General features: G+C 37.0%; 1 protein-coding gene across 3 annotated transcripts; it reads right to left on the bottom strand.

Moving 5' to 3' along the window:
• Positions 1–2,682: 2,682 nt before the first annotated feature.
• LOC109091629 (voltage-dependent calcium channel beta subunit-associated regulatory protein-like) lies at positions 2,683–23,998 on the bottom strand. 3 transcript variants are annotated; one of them, XM_042748921.1, is made up of 10 exons: positions 23,671–23,998; positions 21,030–21,106; positions 18,591–18,736; positions 16,738–16,799; positions 16,373–16,535; positions 14,864–15,035; positions 12,839–12,991; positions 12,458–12,692; positions 8,946–9,135; positions 2,683–7,210 (listed from the first exon to the last, which is right to left on the bottom strand). In XM_042748921.1, the coding sequence occupies exons 2-10, from the start codon at positions 21,078–21,080 to the stop codon at positions 5,773–5,775; spliced, it is 2,610 nt and encodes an 869-aa protein (XP_042604855.1). In that variant the 5' UTR covers positions 21,081–21,106; positions 23,671–23,998; the 3' UTR covers positions 2,683–5,772. The 3 variants fall into 3 exon arrangements, with proteins under 3 accessions (XP_042604855.1, XP_018960960.2, XP_042604853.1); XM_019105415.2 differs by having other exon boundaries at positions 16,738–16,817; positions 23,671–23,992; XM_042748919.1 differs by lacking the exon at positions 23,671–23,998 and adding an exon at positions 21,472–22,222 and having other exon boundaries at positions 16,738–16,817.
• Positions 23,999–25,449: the final 1,451 nt, after the last annotated feature.

Below are 25,449 nucleotides of genomic sequence, written 5' to 3'. Positions count from 1 at the left end.
TATATATATATATATATATATATATTACACAGACACACATGCACATATACATACTGGAGAAACAATTGAGATATGAAAGACATCTCAGTTGTAATTTTTCTATCCTATGGGAACCGGGATCGTTTTTGGCACATATTCGGATGCTTCTGAAATCTAGTACGCCAAAAAGTCCAGTAACCAGTTTTTAACATTTTCAGCTTGGCTTAATTGGAGAGGAGAGCCTGAGTGACCTTCCGATAAAAGTGTGTCTTATCCAGTCTGAGTCATCGGTGTCTCCCACGCATTTTATCCCTCGCTCTCTTTCCCTCACAGAAGGGAATGGGCCGATTGAAATGTTGATGCTGTGCTCTCGCAAAGTACCATTCTGTCTGCTGGTGGGATGGGGTGGGGAGTGAGTTACATTTCATATCCATTAATTTGTGCATTGCTGGTGACTCACTGGCCATCTCTGCTTAATGGATTGCACAGGATATTGTGTTTCACGAAGCAGAGAAATTTCAGACACCATTTTTTCCTGCGACATCGACTCTCACAGCAGTTCTGGGCACAGTTGACGCTTCCATTTTAGGAATAAATGAACTATGTGCAGATAAGTCTTAAAGGGCAACCCATCCCCTCGTCTCTAGACAGTTTGCTCTTAGTAGACCACTACGAAATGATAGCGTTAGAAGACTCTTTCCACTGAAACCATATGGGCTGTCACTATGATGATGAGAAGCACATAGTATTCTGTAGCCTCGAGCGGTGCATATGTACACCAAGCACGCTTCACCTGGAGAGCAGTTTGGGGTTTGGTGCCTTGCTCAAGGGTCTCACCTCAGTTATGGTATTGAGGGTGGAGAGAGTGCTGTACATTCACTCCCCCCACCTACAATCCCTGCTGGACCTGAGACTCAAACCCACGACCTTCAGGTTACAGGTCCAACTCTCTATCCATTAAGCCATGACTGCCAAGGAAGCTTAAAATGTAGCTGGATATTAATGTTACCTTCATGTGCTATCAGACATTTCCTACTTCCCACTTCTAAAATCATAGTTGACCCTTCACAAGGAGCTTGACTGACAGGCAGTTTTACCAATCATAATGCCAAATCCGCCATTTTGCCTGACAAACAAATCAGACAGGACAGTAGATTACCTTCCGTGGAATTAAACTTGAGATATGGTGTGTATTGATGTCTTTCCACAGTTGAAATAAAATACCTTCTGATGTTCATTCATGTTTATTTTGTGCTATAACTAGTAAAGAGGAAGGGATGATCAGTTCACATGCCACTTAAACTGAGGTGCTACAGTGATCTGTCACGACACGTTAAAGAGCCACAAAACTGTATTTATTGTTTAAATTTCTTAAAAAAAAATTAAAAAATTTGAAAGCTGTAATGTTTCATACCAGTAGTAACCTGCTCTATCTTGTCTGTCGGCGTGTTGTCAGTTTCCACTTTGCTCCGCAATGTATTTTTCACTGCGTGAGAACATGATGTGTGGCGTGAGAGCGGCATGGCTTGGCAAAGGGTCGATAACGACTGTCGTTTTCAAGTGCTTTGCCCTTAAAGAACAAAATTCATTCAGTGCGGCAGGTTTGTTCTTACCTATGTCTTGGGGAAATATTATTAAAGCCAAAATGCATCGAAGATATTTAGTCAAAATCCAATGGATTGTGAATAAAACCTAGTGTCCAATTAATTGACAACTATATAAACATTCCCACTCCATTGTATACATTCACTCCGCTGTCTAGATAGGGGAAGTGATGGCCTAATGGTTAGAGAGTTTGACTCCTAACCCTAAGGTTGTGGGTTCGAGTCTCGGGCCGGCAATGCCACGACTGAGGTGCCCTTGAGCAAGGCACCGAACCCCCAACTGCTCCCCGGCCGCCGGAGCATAAATGGCTGCCCACTGCTCCAGGTGTGTGTGTGTTCACTGCTGTGTGTGTGCACTTTGGATGTGTTAAATGCAGAGCACAAATTCTGAGTATGGGTCACCATACTTGGCTGTATGTCACTTCACTTTTCTGACGATTGCCAAACTTAGTTTATATAAATGCTTTTTTTTTTGTGATGGGAAATGCATACAAACTGCATTAGGCTAAATAGTTATTTATATACCTAAATAAACTTGAGAGGGCTTCATGTCCAATTTCTGACTAGAAAATTTAGCAATCTGATTAGGAATATTTTTTGTTTGGCAAATATCTTCTCTCGCCACAGTTATCAATTATTCTGTGTATGCATAAGTTTTGATGTCAAATTGAATTGTGATCAAACATATGGTCCCCAGTGGAGAAATGAATCTCAGAAGCCTGTGACCATCCATAGAGTTGGTCATCTTCAATTCAGATGAGGAACATTCAGTACAGCACAGGGACATGAATAAAAATGTGTCAGTGGTCTTTGTTTGTGTTGCCACGCAGATGATTGATAGCTGCTAACACAAGTGTAAAGGCCCTTTCCCATTCTCCCTGGTTACCTGGAGTTGCTATTGATTTAGAATCATAATGACTGTACAGCCATCTTTAATTTATTAGCTTGGCTGATATGAATATTTGATGTTCCCAAAGGGATATTTCAACACCTAAGATGGAGAATGGCAGGGTGGAACATAGACAGGTGCTAATAACGGTTTGCCGGAGCAAGCCGACAATCTCTTGATCTTGGGATGAAAAAACGAAAAGGACTCAGGTAAAGTCATAATGCATCATTCTTTATTGACTAGTTGGAAAAACATAACATGAAAATAAATGTTTAGATTGGTTGGTCCCTCAAGGCTCAGTAGATCTAGAACAAAGAGATCCAGGTAAACAAAACAAACGTTCAGAAAACTTGCCTTGCTTTCTCTTTTTAGTTGTTGTTTTTTTTAATAGTAATTAATTAAGCAGATTTTTACAGATTTTTTTCTTTTCTACATGGAAATTTGCACATAAATATATTTTCTCTTTCATCGAAATATAGTCAGCAATAGAAATAATCCTTTTTGTCCATGGAAATATGGCAAAAAATCTCATCAAGTCAGCAAAGCAGAACTTCTAAAATAACAGACTCCTTAAAATACTTTACAATATTTTAGTACCAAGCCTACTTCTTTTCATTCTCAGTCACACGAAAAATATCTGTCATTTGATGCTTCATTTTGGATCTGCTAAACAATAATTTGTCATCACATGCAAATCTATACACAGTAATCCATCAACCGACAGGCTATTTGATTGTGCACATACTGTAAAAGGTCCCAACTAGGTTTATGTCAAATCCAAGACATAGACTATTCTAGTGCCTGCACTGGGACCTCATTGTGCTTATATACAATTCTAGCTTCCTTTGTAAAGATTTTGCTGTCCCTGACATGTTCTGGATTACAGTTAATCAAAACCAAGGATCGGATTTGTAATCGCTAACACAGGTGTACATGTATTTGACAAGGCAATGCAAGTACCAAGTTTTAGATTTCTATTTAGGCATTATTTTTGTTTATTTTCTGTTTTTTAATAATCTCTGTATGGTAATTTGGCCTATTCAATTATATACAAACTAGGATATAAGAAATAAGTGCTCTACTGAGATCTGGCAATAACAATTGTTTACTTAATGTTACGGTTCATCCAAAAATGGAAATTCTGGCATCATTTATGCACCCTCACGTCATTCCCAACATGTATGACTTCCTTTCATGTGTTGAACACAAAAGAAGATATTTTGAATAATTTTTCTATTGTTTTTGCTCATGCAGTGAAAGTAAATGGGGTCCAAACGACAATGTTCGGACCCCACAGACTTTCACTGTATGTACTTTTTTGGGGGTGAACTATCCCATTAAATGTTAAACACAGAGGAAGGCACCATATTAATCATGTGAGATGGTCAGTACATTTAATTTAGCCAGAAACAATCAATCAACAATTTCAGCTAGTCTGAAGCTCTCTTTTCTCTGGCATTGTTAATTACTCCATGCACATCAGTCATTGTTCACCTAGATAATGAAAGCCTTTTAATTCTGGACAGGGCACTTCAGATGCACCCTAAATAGTATATGTAGCTTTCAGAGAACTACTCGACAGCTCAAACAATCACCCTAAAACGCCAATGTGAAAAACAATGTGAGACTTCATAGACGAGGCCTGTGGATGCTACCCAAGGTTTTTCTTCATTACATTAAGAGCCTCTATCACCAATGGTTTTTTTGCTCAGATTTCACAAAGATAGACTTTCCAACACATCACAATTGAGAACCCACCAAGGACAACCTTTTGTTTGCATGCTTCCAAGAAGATCAAACCCATAATGATCAATACAGAACGCAGCCCATACTGTGAGCTGACAGGCGGGAATACTAGAATCCCATTTTATTGGTATATTTCAGATCAATGTGAATGGTGGCATTTGTACCGAGATTCAACAGTTGCTTTTGCTGGGCAGTGTGATTTGCTTTAAATGATTTTAGATAACGCTTCTGTCCAAAGGCAGCATGTGCAGTCATCCACCTCTAGGGATTCTTGTCTTGGTAATTTTCACATGAAAGTAATGTTAACGAACACACAGCGCTCATTTCGTGAAATACATGCAAGAAAAGGCATGCCCTTCTCATAATGAAATTCATAAAAATTTCTCAGGCCTGATTCAAACCCTTAGAGAGCCATAGCTGTGATCATTATTTTGCAGGATTGTCTTTTCTTTCCCCGTTTTGCCAACTGTTGTGTTTTAATGTTTTATCTTGGTATTACCTGACAACAGTTTGGCACTGTATACTCAAAAATCGTTCTGTCTTTTTCTAATTCTCGCAGATATGATCAACGATACAGAAATAAGATGAAAAGCACAATAATAATAATAATTCAATGGTCATAAAATTACAGTATCTCACAAAGAGGCAGTTTTAGCCACTCAGTGCTTCAATGGTAAAATAACACTATTAAATGAAAAGGACAGTTAACAATGGATTGCAAACGTGTTGGTGGGGAACAAGCTAACACGGCTAGTGATGTAGTGCAACTAATACCATCTTATTTAACCAAAATTATAAACACTGAAGTTAAAAAGGGAAAAGACTTATGTTTGCTTAGGAACTGGCCCAATGCCATGGTGTTTTAGATATGCTGTTGTTTTTGAAATACGGGTTATGTGACATAATTAGACATGTCTACCCATACAAGGAAATTTCCACAGTTTATTCCAATTATGATTTATAATTTATAGCATTTTTTTTTCCTAAAATCTTAAAGCAGGTTCAACCACACAACAAATTCCCAGATGCTAATAATAAGTAGCACTGAGTATTCTACAACTTCAGAAACAAAACATAATAACCGAATGGAGGTCTAGCTTGTACATTTAAAAACAAGTGAAAGAAAATAATATTGATTTGGGTCATGAACAGACATCCGGATAGGCAGCATTGCAATATAATTCATGCAATTACAAATATAATCAATCTTTAATCTAATAGCACCCAATTTCACAGTGGATTACCTAGTGCAGAGGAAATATTGGCTTTTGAAGTCAACAAGTAGCTAAATGGAGAGCTATAATAACAGACTTTGACATTTCATTTAAGACTTGGTGCATTGAGCAACATGAGGTATGAGCCTTAATTGCCATTTATTTAACACTGAGCATGGAAGAAACTTCTCTACACCACTGGTCTAGGACATAATGAGAATGATTTCAACGCCATTTAAATGACCAAAGCAAACCTGTTCCAGATCGGAGCCAATATCGATCAAAACTTTGGACCTGTCATTGCCGTGTTCTTGCATGAGGAGATGAAGGGAGCCACATGCTACACTGGACTGTGATCGGGTGATGTGTAGGTCACAGTCACTGCACTACACTCGGGCGGTTCCCTGGTCCTGCGGAGATCTGAGTACAGCCGCTCTTCGAGGGTTGCCGCTAACTTGTCGCTCAGCTCTTCTGTGATTGTCTGTGGGCCATAGCTTGTAAATTTGGGTGTACGTTCATCAGGAGGTTCAGGCGGTGGCAATGTTTGCCTAGAGTTCTCCCAGCCCACCGACTGCTCTCCAGAAATGTCAGTCATTGGAGGGGGCTGCGATGCCTCGAGGGCTTCCTTCTCATTGATGGTTCCGCTGCTTTCGGTGCTGGAAGATATTCTTATCTTGTCAGGATCCACATCAGTAGCGGTATCCTGATCTGCCTTGGGTGTCTCGGGTGTACTGGTTGCACCTTCGCTGCTCTCTTCGTCAGGTGCACTAATGATACGTGGGAGCGTGCTGTGGTAGCTAGTCTCTAGAGGGTAGTTGACAGTTTCGCCACGTCGAAGCGGAGTGCGGTACCGGTCAAAAGAGGATTGGAAGCGCTGGCCGGGGTCGCTATACTGTTTGGAGCGCTGCCACTGCTTACGCAGGTGCACGCGGGAACGATGCTTGGAGCGCAGCGGAGACTCCTGCTGATCGAACTGTGGGTCATGCCGCAAGAACTCGTGGAAAAGTGCCTCGGTTTTCTCATCAATGCTGTAGTCACGCCGGGAAAGGAGGGGGGGTTGAGGTTGAATGTCGCCTTGAGTGAACATCTGGCCATAGGGGGACCACAGCATGGTGTTCTTGTCCTTTTCCACTCCATCCACACCGCCGCTGGCACCCGCAGGTTCCTCTTCGAGTTCTTCGTCGAAGATGTCCGTGTCGAAGCTCTCACACACGGTCCCTTTGCGACCAGAACTGAAGAAGTGCCTGCGCTCCACGGCGGAGCCGTCCTTACTGCTACTGCTGCTACCAAACAGTCGCAACTCCTCGGGAGCACGCGAAGGTGCTTCTATCGAGGCGTAACCGCTGTCCATTTGGAGCAACTTGCGGTTTCCTGGCTCCCCGTCACTTCCCCTTTCAGAATCGACACTATCCTGTTTGCGACCTTTCTCCGATCTCTCATCTAGAGGCAAGTCCGCATCCCCCTCCATCTCATCCCCAATATCCTGCGAGGGGTACCTAGGCAGCCCTCCCATCTCGGTCTTAACCCCTAAAGAGCATACGCTGTCTGCATCACTACGGACGGAGTCTTTGTCATTGTTGCTGCTCTGGTCAGACGAGACATACCGCTCGAGGGAGGCTCGAAGAGTCCAGATATCACGGTACAAGGTCTGAGGTTCTAAGCTCTCCTGATGGTAGCCCATTCCAAGACTCTCTTCCGGGGTCTCAGAGGTGAGGCCTATCACCCCGGGACCCATCGCTCTGCTGCAGCTGGGCTCCACCATCACCTCCACCTCTAACCTGAAGAACAGCACATATGAAATCAGTCAAGCTCGTTTTCTTAAATAAAGTCAGTATTTCTTTAGAAAATGCCGCAGTGTAGCACAACATCTGTTTTATGTCAGTGTGGGTTTGTCAAATAAATTTTATTTTATTTTAATACATTTTATTTTTAGTTTATCTTTGATCCCAGATTCAGACAGTTTTAATTTTTAAATAAACTTTTACAATTTTTTAGATAACAGTTTTATAAAAGTAAAAACCTAAAATTGCAATGCTTCAAAAACAGTAAAAAACACAAAGCAATTTTTAAAATGACAATTTAACTAGCACTACTACAATATTAGTTGTACAATACTGAAAACTAAGGTAAACTAGTCAACCTAACTAACTGACTAGTCTAAACTAGTTGAGTAGCTAACCACTGTAGACCCTCCCTATTATATTATTTAATTAAAAAATGCCATAACAGCACAACATCATGTTTTATATCAGTGTAGGTCTACATTACTGGTCAACAGTTTGGGTTTAGTAAGATTTTAAAGTCTCTCATTAATTTGTTCAAAAATACAGAAAAAAAACAGTAATATTCTGAAATATTATAACAATTTAAAATAACTGGTTTTCCATTTGAATACATTTTAAATGTATTTCTTTTCCTGTGCTGGCAAAGCTGAATTTTCAGTAGCCATTACTCATATTTTTTTTTTTCAGGATTCTTCAGCATTTATTTGAAATAGAAATCTTTTGTATATTACAAATGTATTTAATGTCACTTGGATAGGGTGGCCATATATGCCATTTATACGGGACACGTCCCGGCCAGGATTTTAATATTGCCTAAAATATCCAGGTTTAGGCTGTTTGCACTGTGCAGGTCGATTGTTGTGTGACATTCATGAGAGCTATAGAGAGCAGAGCAGACGGCTCCTCATGCTTTCGAATCGCTCTCGCATCTACTGTACTTTGGTGTCTTTTTTGATTGGTGTGGAGCGACGCTTCAAGTCAAACGAACGAACAAACATGTGCGCATTTTTGCATCACTTTTGTCGTTCCCTGTAGATCTCACCTTCTCACGCGCAGCCCCATCATTGGTCGATTATGTACAATACCTGCATGTTATTGGTCAAACTGCTTTGGATGTTCTAGGTAATATTGAAATCCTGGCCAGGACGTGTCCTGTGTGAACGGCGCATATGGCCACCCTACACTTGGACCACTTTAATGCATCTTCGCTGAATAAAAGTGACCCCAAACGTCTGAAAGGTAGTGTAAGTCAAATATATTATGTTTGTTTATTTTCCCTTCCATTAAAGCTTGGAGTCCAGATTCTGAGATGTTAAAACAGATGCCTCCATTAGTGCACAGATGGTTATGACTCACTCTGTGATGGTTAATTTGAGACCAGTACACAGCCACAGAGACAGGAAAGTCAGTTGTGATAGGTAAGCAAATATAAACAAATATACTAATGTTCAAAAACATTTAAACTGTCCTTCTTGGCCCATTTTGCAAAACAAATGCAAACTGATGGCTAAAAATACCAAAAGGTACACCTGTGGTATTTACCCAAATTCAAGGAAACAACTTCCAAATCTAAAGCAAAGCTTTATGCACTGTAAGCTGATGATGCCACGATAAGGCAATGCAATCAGCGCGCTGAGATCAGTCCAGCATGGAATGAGGTCTGCTGTATGAGGCGTGGTGAGGCAGATGGTTGCTATAGCGAATGCATGGGCGAGGCAATTAAAGATACCTGCCGAGGGAGGGTGGGGGTGTGGAAGGGGGGGAGAGAAGACGTGGACTAGGCCGGGTGGGGCAGTAGGTGACATCCTTGGTGCGAGCGATGTACTGGATGAGGTCGATGTGATGGCTGTCATGCTCCTCCTGGTCCATGCTCTCGCTGGCTGCACGCTGCCGCTGGAACTGCCTCCGCTTGGGGGAACCTGTGGGGACAACGTGAATTTTGTGGCATCATCAATAGACTCACAAAGCAATTTTAAATGTTATCATGAAATAAAATTGACACATCTCAGGTTTAATTGTCAACAAATAATTGGTCCAACAACAACGTCAAAAAAAAAAAAATGTATTTGCCAACTGTAGTCGCAAATTCCACATAATTCAATGAATTCTCAAAACCATATTTCCAGTAGATATTTGCAAATTGCATCACAAAGTTTTGTAGTTGGTACTACAACTCTAGACCTGTAGTTAGAAGCATAGTTTCTTGTGTGGTATAAGCCAATTATGGTAACAACTTTTTATAATCTCTAACCTACTCTGTCTCTCAAACTACTTTCCTTTTCCACCTTAAAGGGTTCATGACATGAGAAACCAAATTTCCCTTGATCTTTTGATACAGAAGAGGTCTTTGTATGGTTAATACATCCTGCAAGTTTCATAACTTAAAATCTCCTTATCATCAATAAAAAGCATTCATCTATTAACTCTCAAAAAACGGCTTGTTTTAAATCCTATATGGGACATGGTGACGTCAGCTAGACACAGTCGTTTGCCTAAACACCGCCTGCTGAGCAACACATCAACATAGGTCCCACCCACTGGCATTCAGATGCTAACAGTTTGACACTTGATCATGCTGAATGCGAGTGTTGTGTCGCGTCAAAAGCAAATAGAAATTACAATCACTGCCGCTATCTTGTCTACTCTGGATACAGTCAAAGTCCCTTTTAAGTACTCTAGAGTCTTCGATACAGATGCGCGTTCACTTTCTGACATAGTCCACACACTTGAGACTGTCGTCAGGACAAATTAAGAGAAAGAACATTTGCTTTGATGCGTTTGGTTTAAACACGTCGTTCGGACTTTGGAGCATTTTGTTTTGTAAACGAGGCACAGTGTCATGGAGAGTTCACATAGAAACATTTGTTGAAAAATGAAGCGGTATTAGATCTGACTGCAGCTGCAGTGTGTAAGCAACAGCATGTAAGTAAATGATTTCTAGTTGCTTGGTCTGGAAGTGACAATTTTATGTTGATTATGTTGTCATAACATGCAATAGCGAGGGGGCATTGATACTGTTTACGATGCAATGACATTAGTCAGTCATGACATTGGCTGATTACTGAGAATCCTTAAAGGAACCGCCCATAAAACAGCCTGTTTCTGGGAGAGGTTCAGAATGAGGGTTGAAGATAATAATTTTTCCACATATTTATTTGTTTGTTTGATCAAAAACTATTGGTTTTATAGGGCTAAATTATAAAATAATTATTTCGAACATAATTATTCATAACAGTTCATTTTACAGAAATAGTGTTTATATAATAGCGTTTTGGTGGCTGAAATAACTGATAGACAAATTACTTTTAGCAAACTCACATTTCGTCTGGCTCCATTTTGGTATATAACTGGGGTTCTCATTAATTTAAATAATTATTTTATTTTAAAATATAAAATAAAAGTAATATAAAGATAATTGTAAAATAATCCATAAATTATAAAAATAAATATATTATATAATTTGCCTCTAAATTTATTATTATTGTTATTTAACCTTAATTTATTTTCTTTATCAAGAAAGATTAAAAACCTTGTTTTACAGAAGTGTTCTGGTCAAAATGGATTTCCAAATGTACACTTATACACAAATCCAGTACATATAAGACCAACATAACATATGGAGCATGAAAAACATTTACAGTTCATTAACTCATCTTCCAATTCCCGAATAATGGATTCCAACCTCTCCTCTTTTGCTTACTAAATGTAGTGCATTAGGTTTAATGCATTCAGAAAACATAATTAACATATTAACAATATAACATGTATCTTATTTGTTACCCTGGGCATCTAACACTGGAAATTTATTATATGGAGAGCATAGCTTTTATCATGACCGTACTGTTTCATAGAATAAAAAACACGGAGCATTTGGGACGCTCATTTTTCGCTGTCTCTCATAAAAAAAAAAAAAAAAAAAAAAAGTTTGGAATGGAGGAGCCCTGCGTCAACCAGCCATCTGCTTGAGAGTGAGTCTTGGCTCTCAGATACAGCAGCTTCGTCTTGGCTGAGAGAATATTCTATAGTCTGCTACACACACACACACATGCACACACACACAAAAGCCAAACCATTTCTCTGCTCCACGCTACATGAAGGCACTAAAACTCTATTAAGGTCTTCACAAGTTCATAACACTGTCTGTACTTTCCACTATCTCACTTCCTTTCATGCTGTCAGACCTGAGAGGATAAATCCAGAGATATTTACAGTAATACTTATAAAATCAAACAGCAGCATTCTTATTAATCTATTCATTGATGTTTATTAATTAATTCAGTCAGTCCCATCAGCTACACCATTCACTTTTCTCATATTTAAAACATGAGGTAGAATAATATCCCACTTGTGCTATCAGAGGATTTTTGTCATGTCAATGCATTAGTATAATTGATAAAATTAAGAGAAGAAAATTCAAACTTTTTGGCACCAAATTCACAACATTGTTTAGTACATTTGAAGAACAAATGCCAACCACTAGACTCTGCAAAAACTTCTTTAATATACACTCCCATTCAAATGTTTGAGGTCAATAAGATTTTCTTTTAATAAATTCTTTTATTCAGCAAGGGTGCATTCAATTGATCAAAAATGACAGTACAGACATTTTTAATGTTACAAAAGTTTTCAAATAAATGCTGTTCTTTTGAAATTTCTATTCATCCAAAAAATAAATAAAGAAAATCATGGTTTACACAAAAAATATTAAACAGTAAAAACTGTTTTCAGGATTGATAATAATAAGAAAAGTTTCTTGATAAAATCAGCATATTAGAATTATTTCTGAAGGATAATGTGACACTCAAGACTGGAGTAATGATGCTGAAAATTCAGCTTTACCATCACAGGAATAAATTACGCTTTAAAATATATTAAAATAGAAACACTGATTTTAAACTGTAATAATAGTTCACCATATTACTGTTTTTGCTGTACTTTTGATCAAATAAATGCCCCAAAAGCCCAAAAATAACCCACATTTTTTATGGTATTGTATGTTTAAGTACAATATTTAAATATTAAATTCATTTTTAATGATATGTTTTATTAAAAATAATTAAATATTTTACAACTTCTAAATAAAATGCACTGCTTTAAAAACAAAACAAAATACTCTAAAACTAATTATAGATAAGCACTGATAAAAATATCCAAATATCAAAAATATCTGGAAACTAGCGCCCTACATTCACACCGGATGCTTTCTTTAATCTGCTGCTAGCTCCTAGATGTGTCACTGACCTCTCATGTCTAGACTTGAAGCTCTCTGGCTGCTGTCGAACTTCCACTTCTTGATCTTGAAGTAGGGACTCGCTCCCTCCAGGCTGGCGTGTCGGCGGAGCTTAGTGAAGAACTGGAGCATGGGGCCCTGTGGGGCCCCGCCAGAGGAGGACAGGGCCACGGATGAGGCCGACGCACACTCTCTACCATTACCCATGATGCCTGTGCTCCTCCCGACTCCTCCTCTGACCTCCATCTGTTTGTGTTCGCAAGATTACATAAATGCAATACAATCGGATGATCTGCTGTATGCATTCAGCATGTGTTTGTGACTCAAATGAACTTTGAGTTGTCCGTTTGCGTGGATTGTTGTGTGTCAGTGGGTGAGTGTGTGTGACTCACTAGACACGGGCTGGACGGCTCAGGACCGGCCGCTGTGATGCTCTCACAGAACGTTGTGTCCACAGTGGAATTGAGAGCGTCGCCAGGAAGGGCAGAGCTGGGGCTGAGACTACGGCTGGTCAGGGCAGTCTGGGGCAGTGAGAATATTGGTGGCTGTGCACGTGACAAACACAATGGGCGGTTATTATTTTATTATTATATTAATGTTTATTAAAGACTCAGTCTCAATAACTGATTAACCACCATAGTACGATGCATTGTTGTGGAAACAAACTAGCTAGTTATGACTGGTTATGATCGCATCTCTGTCGTTTGAACCACATTAGTTCGACAACATAGGGCCATTGTTAATCGTCACACGTGTGTGGTGGAGGAATAACTTCTGCTATTTAACCAATTAGGCCCCGATCAGACAAATCGCGTTTTTTTGCAGTGAGAGGCGCCTTTTTTTAATTGTCTTCTATTGGCAGTGAGCGTTTTGCGCACTGTTTATGTGCCCCGTGCACCTCACGTTTTAGCTGTAAAAAAAAGCGCCTGACGTCATTAGTGTTTTCTTTCCATTGTCCAATTGAATGAATGGAGAGGCAGGCCTTCTGTTGTGGCGACGAAAGTTTACTGTTGCTTAGGAATTCTACATCCCAATACCTAAACTTAACAACTACCTTACTAACTATTAATAAGCAGTAATTAGGAGTTAATTGAGGCAAAAGTTGTAGTTAATTGTTTGCTAAAAGCGAAAAATTGGACCTAATAAAGTGTGACCGAAGTTTCTTACCCACCTTATTCATCTATTTTCTGAGACTTCCGATTTATTAGTTGCTATAGTTAAACAACTGGCAGAATAATTATATTTCGAACAGTAAATGATAAAACTACTTGTCCTTTAAACCAGAATACAATTTTACAATAAATAAAAATTAAAAAAAAATTGTATACAAAATGCTACCAGAAGTCTCGCACATTCAATTTTAAAAAGGTTGCTCTCTTACATTAAAAATAAGGTTGATAAAGCTATGCAAGCAGAATTTTGGACCAATGAGATTTGACTGTGGGAGGGGCTACCTTATTGAATGACGCAATAGCAGAATGTTTGCAATAATGTGGATAATTTCTGTATCTTTTTCCAGCATGATGAAAGAGCCAGCTACTATTTTAACCATTTTTTCCTTAAAATTTGATCATATTAGCAAAAGTTGATACATTTATAAACACAGTTTTCGATTCATTTCTAATCAATAATTTTGAAAAATGAACGTTTGGGGTGTACTATTTTTCATGTTTTTGCAAAGAAGCCTCTTATGCTACTTAACCAAGGCATTTATTTGATTAAAAATACAGTAAAACCAGTAAAAATTCTGAAATATTATTACAATTTTAAATAATATTTTAATAAATAATAATATTTTATTATTATTATCAGTTAAAAACAGTTGTGCTGATTAATATTTTTCTGGAAACTGATTAAAAAGGTCAAAAGAAGAACATTTATTTTAAATAAAAATCTTTTGTAACAAAGATTTTTACTGTCACTTTTGAACAATTTATTGTGTTCTTGATGATAAAAGTATTAATTTCTTTCAAAAGACTAACTCTTACTAGTATAAATGACGTATACTGTTTCACATACTATGTTTTTAGTAGTCAGTATATTTGTACAGTATATACTTTTAGAACAGTATTCTGAACACAACTGATTTCTTGTCAAGGCTCACATCAATAACAGCTGCTTAGGATAAAAAAAGGTACAATTTGTGAGATACAGTAGGATTTATCACTTGTCACTTCAGCATGACATGGCTAAAGTAAAGTACAAGTAAAAGCTAACATGTTAAAACATTAATGACCCCAATATCTAGATAAATCAATTGCTCTACTGCATAAATGTCTCCTTACACACCACATCACTTAACAAACTGACAATCCATCAGGACCTCAGCACTTTTAACTGACCTAGAAAAATACTATCTCTGCGCTTGTTATGACTGACATCATATTCTCCGATTAGCAGAGCAAAGTGGCTGTCACCTGAAAAATTGAGAGGCTGGATTTAGCGACGGGGCGCGTTGTCATGGCAATACTGTTCTCTGATGACTCACACTCGTGGATGGTGAGTATCTGGAGGGCGGGTGGAGGGAGGTGGAGGTGGGTGAGCCGTGCGTTCTTCAAGTGATGGAAGTCGCCCTCCGTAAGCGTGTACCTGAGGTGAGGTGGAAATATTACTTATGCTGGCTGGATTTATCACTTCATTAGAGATTTACACCACATATATATCACGGGAGTGTTTGATGAAAGTGTCGTTTAGATAGTCGAAGAGCAGTATTATCTGCATACTGCTTAAAAACAGATTTATGCATAATGATTTGATGTTTTAATAATGACTTGATATATATACATAAATCACCATTTTAGTTATCTTATTCTTTTAGTTGTAATCAAAAAGTTATGTAATTTGACAAATTAATATTTAAAACAATTTTTTTCCCTAATTATATAAAAAATTTCTATTTTTAATGTATGCATAAGTATTAAAGAACACACAAATGTTACAAAATTATATATATTCTTTTTTTAAAGAATATATATATTCCTATATATATATATATATATATATATATATATATATATATATATATATATATATACATATATCCATTTTATATCATCATATTCTTGTAGTTTTAATTAAAAGTAGTTTTAATTAAAAGTTTGTAGTTTGGCAAATTAATATTTGAAAAAATTATTTCTCTCATTATTTCATAATTATCCATTTTAGGTAATTATGTATAAGTATTTTAATATAATTTTAGATGAAGTACATATCAAGTTAAATATGTAATGCATTTAGTTCTTTAACTTTTTTTGTAAATTTATATATACATTATTTATATAAATATATACACATATTTAATTTTATATCTATTATATTGTTTTTATTTTATAAAAATTATATATTATTCCTAAAATATCAACTGAAAAATTACAAATTAAAGAATAAGATTTTCATTAAATCATTAAATGCTTATCATTTAAATACTTTTTGATGTAGTATATCTCAAAAATAAGTGTGTGTGTGTGTGTGTGTATATATATATATATATATATATATATATATATATATAAATAATGTATTATATATTTTTTAACAATTTTATTAATAATTCTTTATTATTATTATGCATTTATTTTTATGACCTTACAAATTAAAAAAATTTAAAAAGTACTTTCAAATATTCATTCATCAAATTACATGAACTTGTAAAGGTGCTTAGGATAATCAGATAATCAAGGTTTGTTTTTGTTTTTTTTGTTTTTTTTTACAAAATATAAACTTTCCCTTACATGCAATTTTACGCAAAACTTTGATGTTGACAAACAAGTTAATGCCCCTGTTATTCATCAACAGCTCATGCATCTGACAAGTCCAGATGTAAATGTAAAACGCACAGATAAATGAGTAATGAAAGCTGCAGTGAGCGCTGTGAATAGGAGCGCTCTGTGTCTAGAGTGGGTGGTACGAGTGAGTGGGCGGCTGACCTTCGACCCTTCTCCTGTGTTTTCTTGCTGTGATCGAAGAGCGCTGCTTCGTTGAAGGAGACCCGGCGGCCAGTTGTGCCCGTGGAGAGGAAACGCTCTGTCTCCATGTCGTGGGAGCTGGCTGCCGACAGGCAATCTGACTCATCAATGCGAATCGTAATCTCTGTGCGGGGAGAGACAGATTAGACCAGAGGACGGGTTTGTTTTTCGCATGATGCTCTCAGCTGATGTATGTGAGACTGTCACTTAAACTTGACCTTGACACTTAACCTGAAGCCATATGTAAATACACATGCAAATTACATCTTTTCATAACTAAGTGTAACTGGGAGGTTGGTATGTAAAATTTTTGGGGAAGTTCTTACCGTGCACTGGCTGGGCCTCCTCAATATAGGTGGTATTACTTTTCTCGGTGTCATCGCTAGCCCTGAGGCAAACAATGAACCTTCAATGCAAACACGTAACCAGTCAAATTCAAATTCATGTTCATCTCATTCATAACATGCAGAACTGGGTCATTCTCAAAATATGATGACAAACGTGTTCCTGGACTTCACACATAAATGGAAAAAAATAAAGAAACCTAATATAAAAGGCAACATTCTATAGTCAATTCTATTGTTCCACACTTTTTATGATGTCATCCTGCACTACACAGATTTCTGTCCAATCAAATGCAGTTTAGAATCAGTATGCCCCCCCCCAACAACACCTGAAACCTATTTCAAAATTTAATGTTTAATTATGTTACTTGTGGTTTCCTTGTAATTACATGTGAAATTTACTATAGCACATTTCTGAGTGAAAATAGTTTCTCCACCAAGTGTAGTAAATCACAGTTCCTGGCTGCGATGTAATCAAAACCAATCGAGATGTCCTGCCAAAACATGATTTTATGGGGTCTTTAAACATTATGCAAGTGAGAAAGTCACCAGATTTTAAAAATGTCCCAGCTGTGAATAATTGTGAAAAAAATCTCATTCACATTCACCTGCGATGACATTTAAATAAACGCTGTATGATAGGCACAATAATAACACTGGCTTTATTACGACAATATACAGTTTCATTCGCCATAAGGCACTGTGGGTAATGAGAAACTGGAAATGAGTTTCCAGTCCTCTAACCACAGTGAACGGTGGCACACTGCGAGTGTGTGTGTGTGTGTGTGTGTGTTAGTGGGTGTTGGCTAGAGTGCACTCTCTCCCGCACCAGGAGTGATTTATCGTTGCTGATGGCTGCTATGAGATCTCATTATACTCGTCATTTGTGTGAGCCTGCACTCCTCCAGGCTGCCTGGAGAGCAGGCAGACTCTACACCTCTCAGCAGCCACTGAGAAATACAGCCAGGCTGTGACGAATGTGCACAGAAAACATTTTCGGGGCCGAGCGTCCTTGGCTTCACCAGACGAACAGTTTATTCCAGTTGAACCTCTGTGATACAGTTTTATTTGATGTAGAATTTAGTGTCAAACGTAATCATATGCATCATCTGTCAACATGCAAACCAACATGCAAACATCATGCTGCAAGCGACAATCATAATGTATATTCTCAATATTCACAGTATGCATTTCTTCATTTTATCTGTGCTATTTGTTTTTTTGTAATTGTACAATCATTTGAATTGGATTTATGATGTGTTTAATGATAAAAACTCTTCTGAATGTAAAAACACATCTTGTGTGAAAGCATCCTAACCTTAACCTCATGCAGTCTTATCAGTTGGTGCAACCATCTGTCACGCAGTGCAATAATAATATAATATCAATCACTGATACAATATGCTATAAATGTATGTTTGTATGTATCCATAAAAATACTCCTGAGGAACTGCTCTGAAAAGATGAAGACGTGTGTGTGTGTGTGTGTGTGTGTGTGTGATATATAATTAAAAATATTAATAAATACTATAATAGATTTAAGTAAATACTAGTAGTAAAATTATTGACTATTACTACTGTGACTACTACTGACTTAAGAGTATTATGCATATGAAGGTAATATATTATTTTAAATATATTTAGGTTGCACCACTTGACTTTTTTTAGGGACATAGAACAAAGTGGGAAATTCTAGGATGATGTATTAATAAAATCCCTAAAATAATATTCTGTATAAGTAAATAAAATTACTGATTGGTTGACAGAAATGTTCATCCAGAACTAAGTATGTTCAGGGGCCTGTGAATGTTTATGTTGCGAGGGATTGGTTTTACCATGCATGGCATCTGTCCCCTTCACAACAACGGCGACAGACAATCAGAAGGACAGAGAGCAGGACCAGCGTCCCCCCGACAAAGATGGACAATAGGACCAGCAGGAGGACATAGCCATTCTGTGTCCCTGATGACAGCGGGACGTCCTGGATAAACACCAGAGAAAGAAACAAACCAGTCACAATGGAAATTCCTTCTCTGAGTAAAACCGCATGACTTCAATTTTCGCATTATATAGGTTTCCCCAATTCCATTGTCCAACTTTTTCAGGTCTTAAACCCCCCCAAAAAACCTTAACTGTTACCATTTTACAGACATGGACATTAACCGCAGATATTTTTTGCATAAAAACCCCTTTGTTCAAGATTGGTCCCTATGGTTATATTACATAAAGCCCAGTTTCTGGAGAAGAGGACCTTCAAATGTGTGGGCTTTTGTGTCTGAGTTGAGATGTTAAGTACAGTGTTCACCATGCCAAAGATGAGTTTAGAAAGATCTAGAGGCGGAGACTTTAAGAGACAAGAATGGAAGAGACAGAAGGTTCTTTCCTCAAAGACATCAAAGCACAAAGGCAAACAACATCTCTCGCACTGCCACCTGCTTAACTGTCATCTTCATTCATGTCCAAAAAAAAGAGATTTTCAATGGTAAGTATGCTAACTAAGAGCATAAGAACAAGGCTTGTATGAGTCTTTGGGCCATAGATGAAGCACCTTACAATTACTCTTACATTATCTAGTGTTTCAACTGGTGGAGCAGAACATCCTAATTACCAGCCATTGTTCAGGTGAAGATCTAGAAAGAGTTTATTCAGATCAGGTCTATTACTTCGTTAATGAAAGAGTTTGGAAGACTGATTTATCTTCATTAAACTTGAAAGCTATGTATCACAGAGTCTGCCATTAACCTAGCTTGGCAAGGGCTTAGGCGAAGGAAGGGCAAACTGGGACCTCTTTCACGGACAGTAGCATGTCTCAACAAGTAGTCAGGCTAACTTGTTTTCATAAAAATGGATAAAACAATATATATTTTTAACACTTTTAAAAGATTACATTCTGAACTTTTTATTCTGTAGTTCTTAAGAAAATCATTGTTGTTTTGGTGCTTTAAGGAACCCAGAACTAAGATACTTATCTCAAGAACCTGTAATGCAACATCAAGAACATTTTAATCTAAAAAAAAAAAACAAGAAATCCATACAAATCCTGTCTAAATATTTTGTTAGGAAATCTAAAAATGTGTAATATCTAAATTAACTGGTTTTATTCAAGTCAAAAACATAATTTAAAATGACTGAATCAATCTGACTATTTTGGGTCAACAAAAAAAAAAAAGTTTATTCAAAATAAACATAACGCAGGTGAATGTGTATGAGATTTTTTTTTTTCATTTTGTGGTGAAATCCAGTCATTTTCATATTTCACATGATCTGGAGTAAACGTGACTTTACCATCATTGAGGACATCAAGAATTTGTTTAATAACCAAATGATGTCCCTTCTTTAAAGAAATGGTTCGCCCAAATATTATAATTCTGCCTAATGATGCACTAAATGTCTGTGAAAAAAAAAAAGAAAATCGGTCCAAAATATTGAGTAGAATGTAAAATTTGTTTAGGCTGAAATATCAAAAGATGTTATTTTCAGTTCAGGTTTTCGGCTAAATGACATTTAGATTTTTTTTTTTTTTGCAATTTTAATTTCTCTAAAAAATTATTTGGTGCATCATTAATTCTTTGATCATTTACTGACCCTCAAGTTGTTCCAAACCTGTACGACTTTCGTTCTTTTTAAGAACAATTTAGTCAACTGACTCTTGCTCAAAGCAATGCTTCATTTACAAACTAGACATCACTAATTCTTCTTGTCCCTCACACAAAGCTACAATATGGGTTCAGAAGACACAAAATATAGAGCATGAATCATATTGACCATATTTATGATAAATTTATGGTGCTTTTTCTATTTGTTTGAAGCTATGTAAAAGAGCAGCTAGGACATTCTTCAAAATTTCTCCTTTTTTGAACCCAGTCTGTAATTCAGGTTTAGAACATCATGAAAGTGAGCAAATAATAATTTTTGGGGTAAACTGTATATTTATAAGGTCCAAAATCCCAGAACATCCTGGAATTAGTCACTATTCCTTAATTAATGTCTCTATTCTAATCTAATCTAATGATGCTGCTTATGCCAGTAATTGAAGTTCCTGACAGTAACTCTGGGTTGTGATGCTCTATCACATCGTCTGACGGCTCGATGGATTCGGTCTGACTCAAAGTTCTCTTGCAAGGTCTAATTTGCTTGGATATTGCGGTGGATCCAATTACGAGGGACACAGAACAGGATATTTTCAATTCGCATGTCTGGAGATAGCGCTGCAAAGAGAGGGAATGGGCGTAATGAAAGTAACCAGCACAGGAAGGAGAAGCACAAGTACTTACGGTGGGGTAAGTTCTGTTCTGGTTTGTCCATATGGCAGACTCATTGCTCATGGTCCAAGCCAGAGAGAGTGTCCCCCCTGAGGAAGACATTACAGGAAGTCAGGCAGCTGCTTTGAAGCCGGTTATGGCACTAAAGAAGGATTTGAATTCTCCTTCACAAGGAAAATAAAACAAATGCATCCCTGAAGTTTCCTTTGAATGCTTGTGAAATACTCAGCTTTTAAGCCAAAATATAGTTCCCAGATATGTTTGATTGCAACTCTTACATACATACACACACTTATGCAATCCTTTGACAAAATGTCCCCCCAGAAATCCCTTTTCATTTCCTCTTTTATCCAGTGGCTGAGGCCCGGCAGCATATGCTCCCCTTAAAACCATCAACGCCACAGCTTTCTGCATAAACCGCAAAAAACCCCCGCTCTCTCACTCCTGCACTCACCTCCCAAGCAGTCCTTGTTTCTTTAATGCTGCGACGCTGCCTTTTCTCCCATTATCTGAAGGCAGCGTGTGTTTGTGTGCATTAGATGCAGAGATAGCAGAGTGTTTGAAGGCTCGGACTGCAAAGCTTTAGGCTCCTGCTGCATACTCATCCAGCTTCTGCCCACCTACCTGTTTTCATAGCTTCTCTCTCTCTTTCTCCATCTCAGGGTCTTTAGCGTTCCTGAGATCATTTAAGTTTGTTTTTTTGTGTCTCGGATGCATAATGCTGCTGTAGTGTTCACAGAGATGTCTAATGTACTGTGTTATTAGACATAGATATTAAACAAATCAACAGAGACCCATTTGAAATGTTCCGGACTGTTCCTTCAGATTTAATGGCGTTGCCAGATTTCCTTTTTAATTATTTTGTCACTTTCAATTCATTTGTGATTTATTTGGTTTGCACCAATTCTGTTTGCGAATAAATTGATACACTGCAAAAAAGTGAAAATGTACAAAATGCATGTTAAAAACAACATTTGTTTGTGTAGTTTAAGTGGTCAGGTTGATTAGGTTGTGCTTTGACTTAAATAATACTAGTTAGTTCCTGTTACTACATTTTAGGTTACCTGAAGAAACATATTTTACAGTCTCTAACACAATCAACGAACTACCGTGAACGTTATGCAACATATGCTCTTGTCATGCCTGCCAGACTCTGCGGAGGTGTATCGCATTCAAAAATCTCTCCATAAGCATTTCTTATAGATTATTTGTAAAAAAAAAAAAAACAATTTATACATTATTTACATTTCAACATTAATTTCTATAACTAACTGGTATCTTCATGTTTAATTCATGTTTAATCACTAGTAAGTAATATAATACCAACAGTTATCTTTTTCATCATCACTACTGATTATCCATTAAGTTGTATTAGCTATCTTAACAATGATTAGAAAATACTCCATTGCTACTGGTAACAAATTCAATTTTATTTCAGCTGGAAAAATGTACAAATTATTTTGTTCAAATATATAATTTAATCAGACAAGTAATCAAATTGTTGCTGGTATTTATTCAATTTTTACTAAATATTAATTCGAGATCAGTATTTATTTTAATTACTTGTAACTACGGGGTTATTATAGTTAACTACAACTAAAAGCATACAAAAAACTTTGTATCTTAAAATACATTCTAAATTAAATAAAATAAATAATAGAAAAATCCTTACATTAATTTTATTTTTAGCTAGTTGCCAAGGCTACATTTTCTTTTTCATTTTTATGAACAAAAATTACTAAAACTGAAATATAAATTAATTTAAAATACTATATAGACATAAAAAATGAAAATGATAAAAATTACAAAAACACAATGACAAGAACTTTAAATTAATTAACCCGAAAGCAGAAAATATAAAAATATAAACTATTACAAAATATTAATAAAAGCTATAATTTTATCTCAGTGGTACTAAAATAACACTGGTAACTGTTTAAAAAGTTACAGTTTTCCAGTTTTCCTAGTAGGCTATTAACTGAATAGATACTAGTAGCCAATCTTTTTTAGACACTAGTATTACTGTTTTAAATTAACATTTTAATTGTACTGGCAATATTTAAATTATAACTATAAAGTAGCTATTCTGCCTGGTAATTTAATATAGCATGCATTGCAACTTGCGAGATTAAGCTAGATTATCTAGTAACAACTGCGATAAATAGTAGTCTCATAAATACTATAAATGAGTACTAGTAAAGCTGGAATAGATACTAGGTATTGAGATTACCATTACGATTAAATGAATAGTTACTAATGACTGATTACTCAGTATTAGCCTACTCACAAGTAATTATAAAATTTGACATTGGTATTATAAAAAAAGATACTAGTTAGTCTAAATGAATAAATGTTTAAACCGCTTGCCATAGTAGCGATGTAAGTATCAACAGACAGACAATACGAACCCATATAAATTAATTTAAATCTCATTCCCAAACCAGTTATGTTCAGGGCAGACTATTAGCCTATTTCTAATCGATAGCCGCTTACAACAAAAGATAACCCATGTCTGTTTTCCAAACAGATGCTCTCCGCTTTTTAGACTACCATCATTTCCGATAATAAAGCACGATGTCATTCTAATAAGACACTGAGACGCTCGTGACGGAAACAATAGCAGCAGCGTGAATGGCAAGCCGACAAAACTCACCTAACTATAATTCACGTGGTCCATGAGACAAAACCCTCGCAAACGATTCCCCGATCTTCTCTGTAATTTGGCTTTTAAATCTTTTTGTATTTATGAATGAAGTCCCCCGTTAAACACACCCACTCTCCCATCGCCCAGTGAGGAGCGCAGACCGTGATGTCAAAGTGAGGCACAGCGTTACTTATCACGAGTGTCTATCACGCCCTCGTCCTCTCCTGATGTTATGGAAATGAGGTAATCCCCCATTTGAGTCAGTGAAAAATCCTCAGTAACGGGCATCCCCATGCGGTCTGGGCTCACCGCAGTTTGGGGTAATATAGATCATCATACTGAATAAATGAACGCAATAACACTGAGGTGAATTATTATTCAGTTCCACACAGATGCTCACTTTGAACCCACTGAGTAGGCTATAAGGATCAATTCAATTCGTGCAATGAATGTTAAATTGATATTTACTGAGCGCCCCCTCGTGGTCGTATCATCCATTGCACCCCTAAGCGTATCATCATTTTTACTTCAGTGAGTAATTATATCAGAAAGTTTATGTTAGGCTATTAAACAGACTAAATGTGATTTTTCTGGTCTACATTAACAGATGTTATTTTAGTTATTTTTTGTGGTTGCTCCCTGATGCCCGCAAATTAGTTAAAAATCTCCCGGAATCTAGAGCGAGCGAGCAAGAGCGCGCAAAGAAGAGAACCGTGTAGCGCGCGCACGGCAGGGAGGGAGAGGGAGCGAGCGAGAGACATGTGCGTGTGTGTGAGGTGCGAAGCTCATGTAAGACAGAGAGCATCCTGATTGGCCTGTTTCGGCAAATCAACCAATCAAATGTCAGTGTGGGCGGGCTTTTATCTCTTCTCCCGAACCAAATTAATCAGTTATGTCCTTTCTTTTACTGTCTATGGTTATGTCTATCTAGAAACAGGAGCACCATGGCAGAGGGAGAGTGCAACGGAAAATAAATAAAAGCAGTTTACATAAATGGTATAAGCAGCTTAAATAAATAGTTAAAGTAATCTACATATTTAAACATAATTAACGAATAATTGCACAGGCCTATAGCTTATAGAAATAATATTTTATGCTTTTATATTTTTTAGTAAAGTCATGTTCTGTGGTGAAATGTCATATCCTTGTTTGGGGGGGGGGGGGGGGGGGGGGGGGATGTTGGCTTCGGGATACCTCCCTGAAATGACTTTTTGCAGGTTGGGATGTCTGCTAAAGTAAGACTAAAATAAAAAACGACATATGAATATTTCGATGTTGACCAGAAACAAATATACAGTTCACAGACGTTTTGTGACAACATATCCCAATGGAGCTATTTAATGGCATATGAGCAACATTATATAGTTAAAAATATTCATCATCACCATTGTGTTGATCACCATCTATAAACAATGTCCACCAGTGAACATGCACAATAAAATAATTTGATGATTACTACCTTGCATTCTCTTTTTTCTTCTCTCTCTCTCTCTCTCTCTCTCTCTCTCTCTCTCTCTCTCTCTCTCTCTCTCTCTCATATGTGACTGTAAACATACTCTTCAATGACAAGTGCCATGATTTTTTTATTTGAAAAACTTTGTTGTAATGGAAATGACGTCACTAACTGAGTATTGTTGTGCAAAAAAATGATAGACATCAACATATAATCTTTTTTACTATTTTTGGAAAACATAGTTATCATTTTATTTTATTAAACGTTTAATTGATTTACCTTATTTAACTGCTTTAAATAAATGAAGTTTATTTGTTTGTTTCGTTGTTCTGTCA

The sequence above is a fragment of the Cyprinus carpio genome, chromosome B22 (assembly GCF_018340385.1).
Source record: "Cyprinus carpio isolate SPL01 chromosome B22, ASM1834038v1, whole genome shotgun sequence".
NCBI lineage: Eukaryota > Metazoa > Chordata > Actinopteri > Cypriniformes > Cyprinidae > Cyprinus > Cyprinus carpio.
This window is presented reverse-complemented; position numbering and strand designations above follow the sequence as displayed.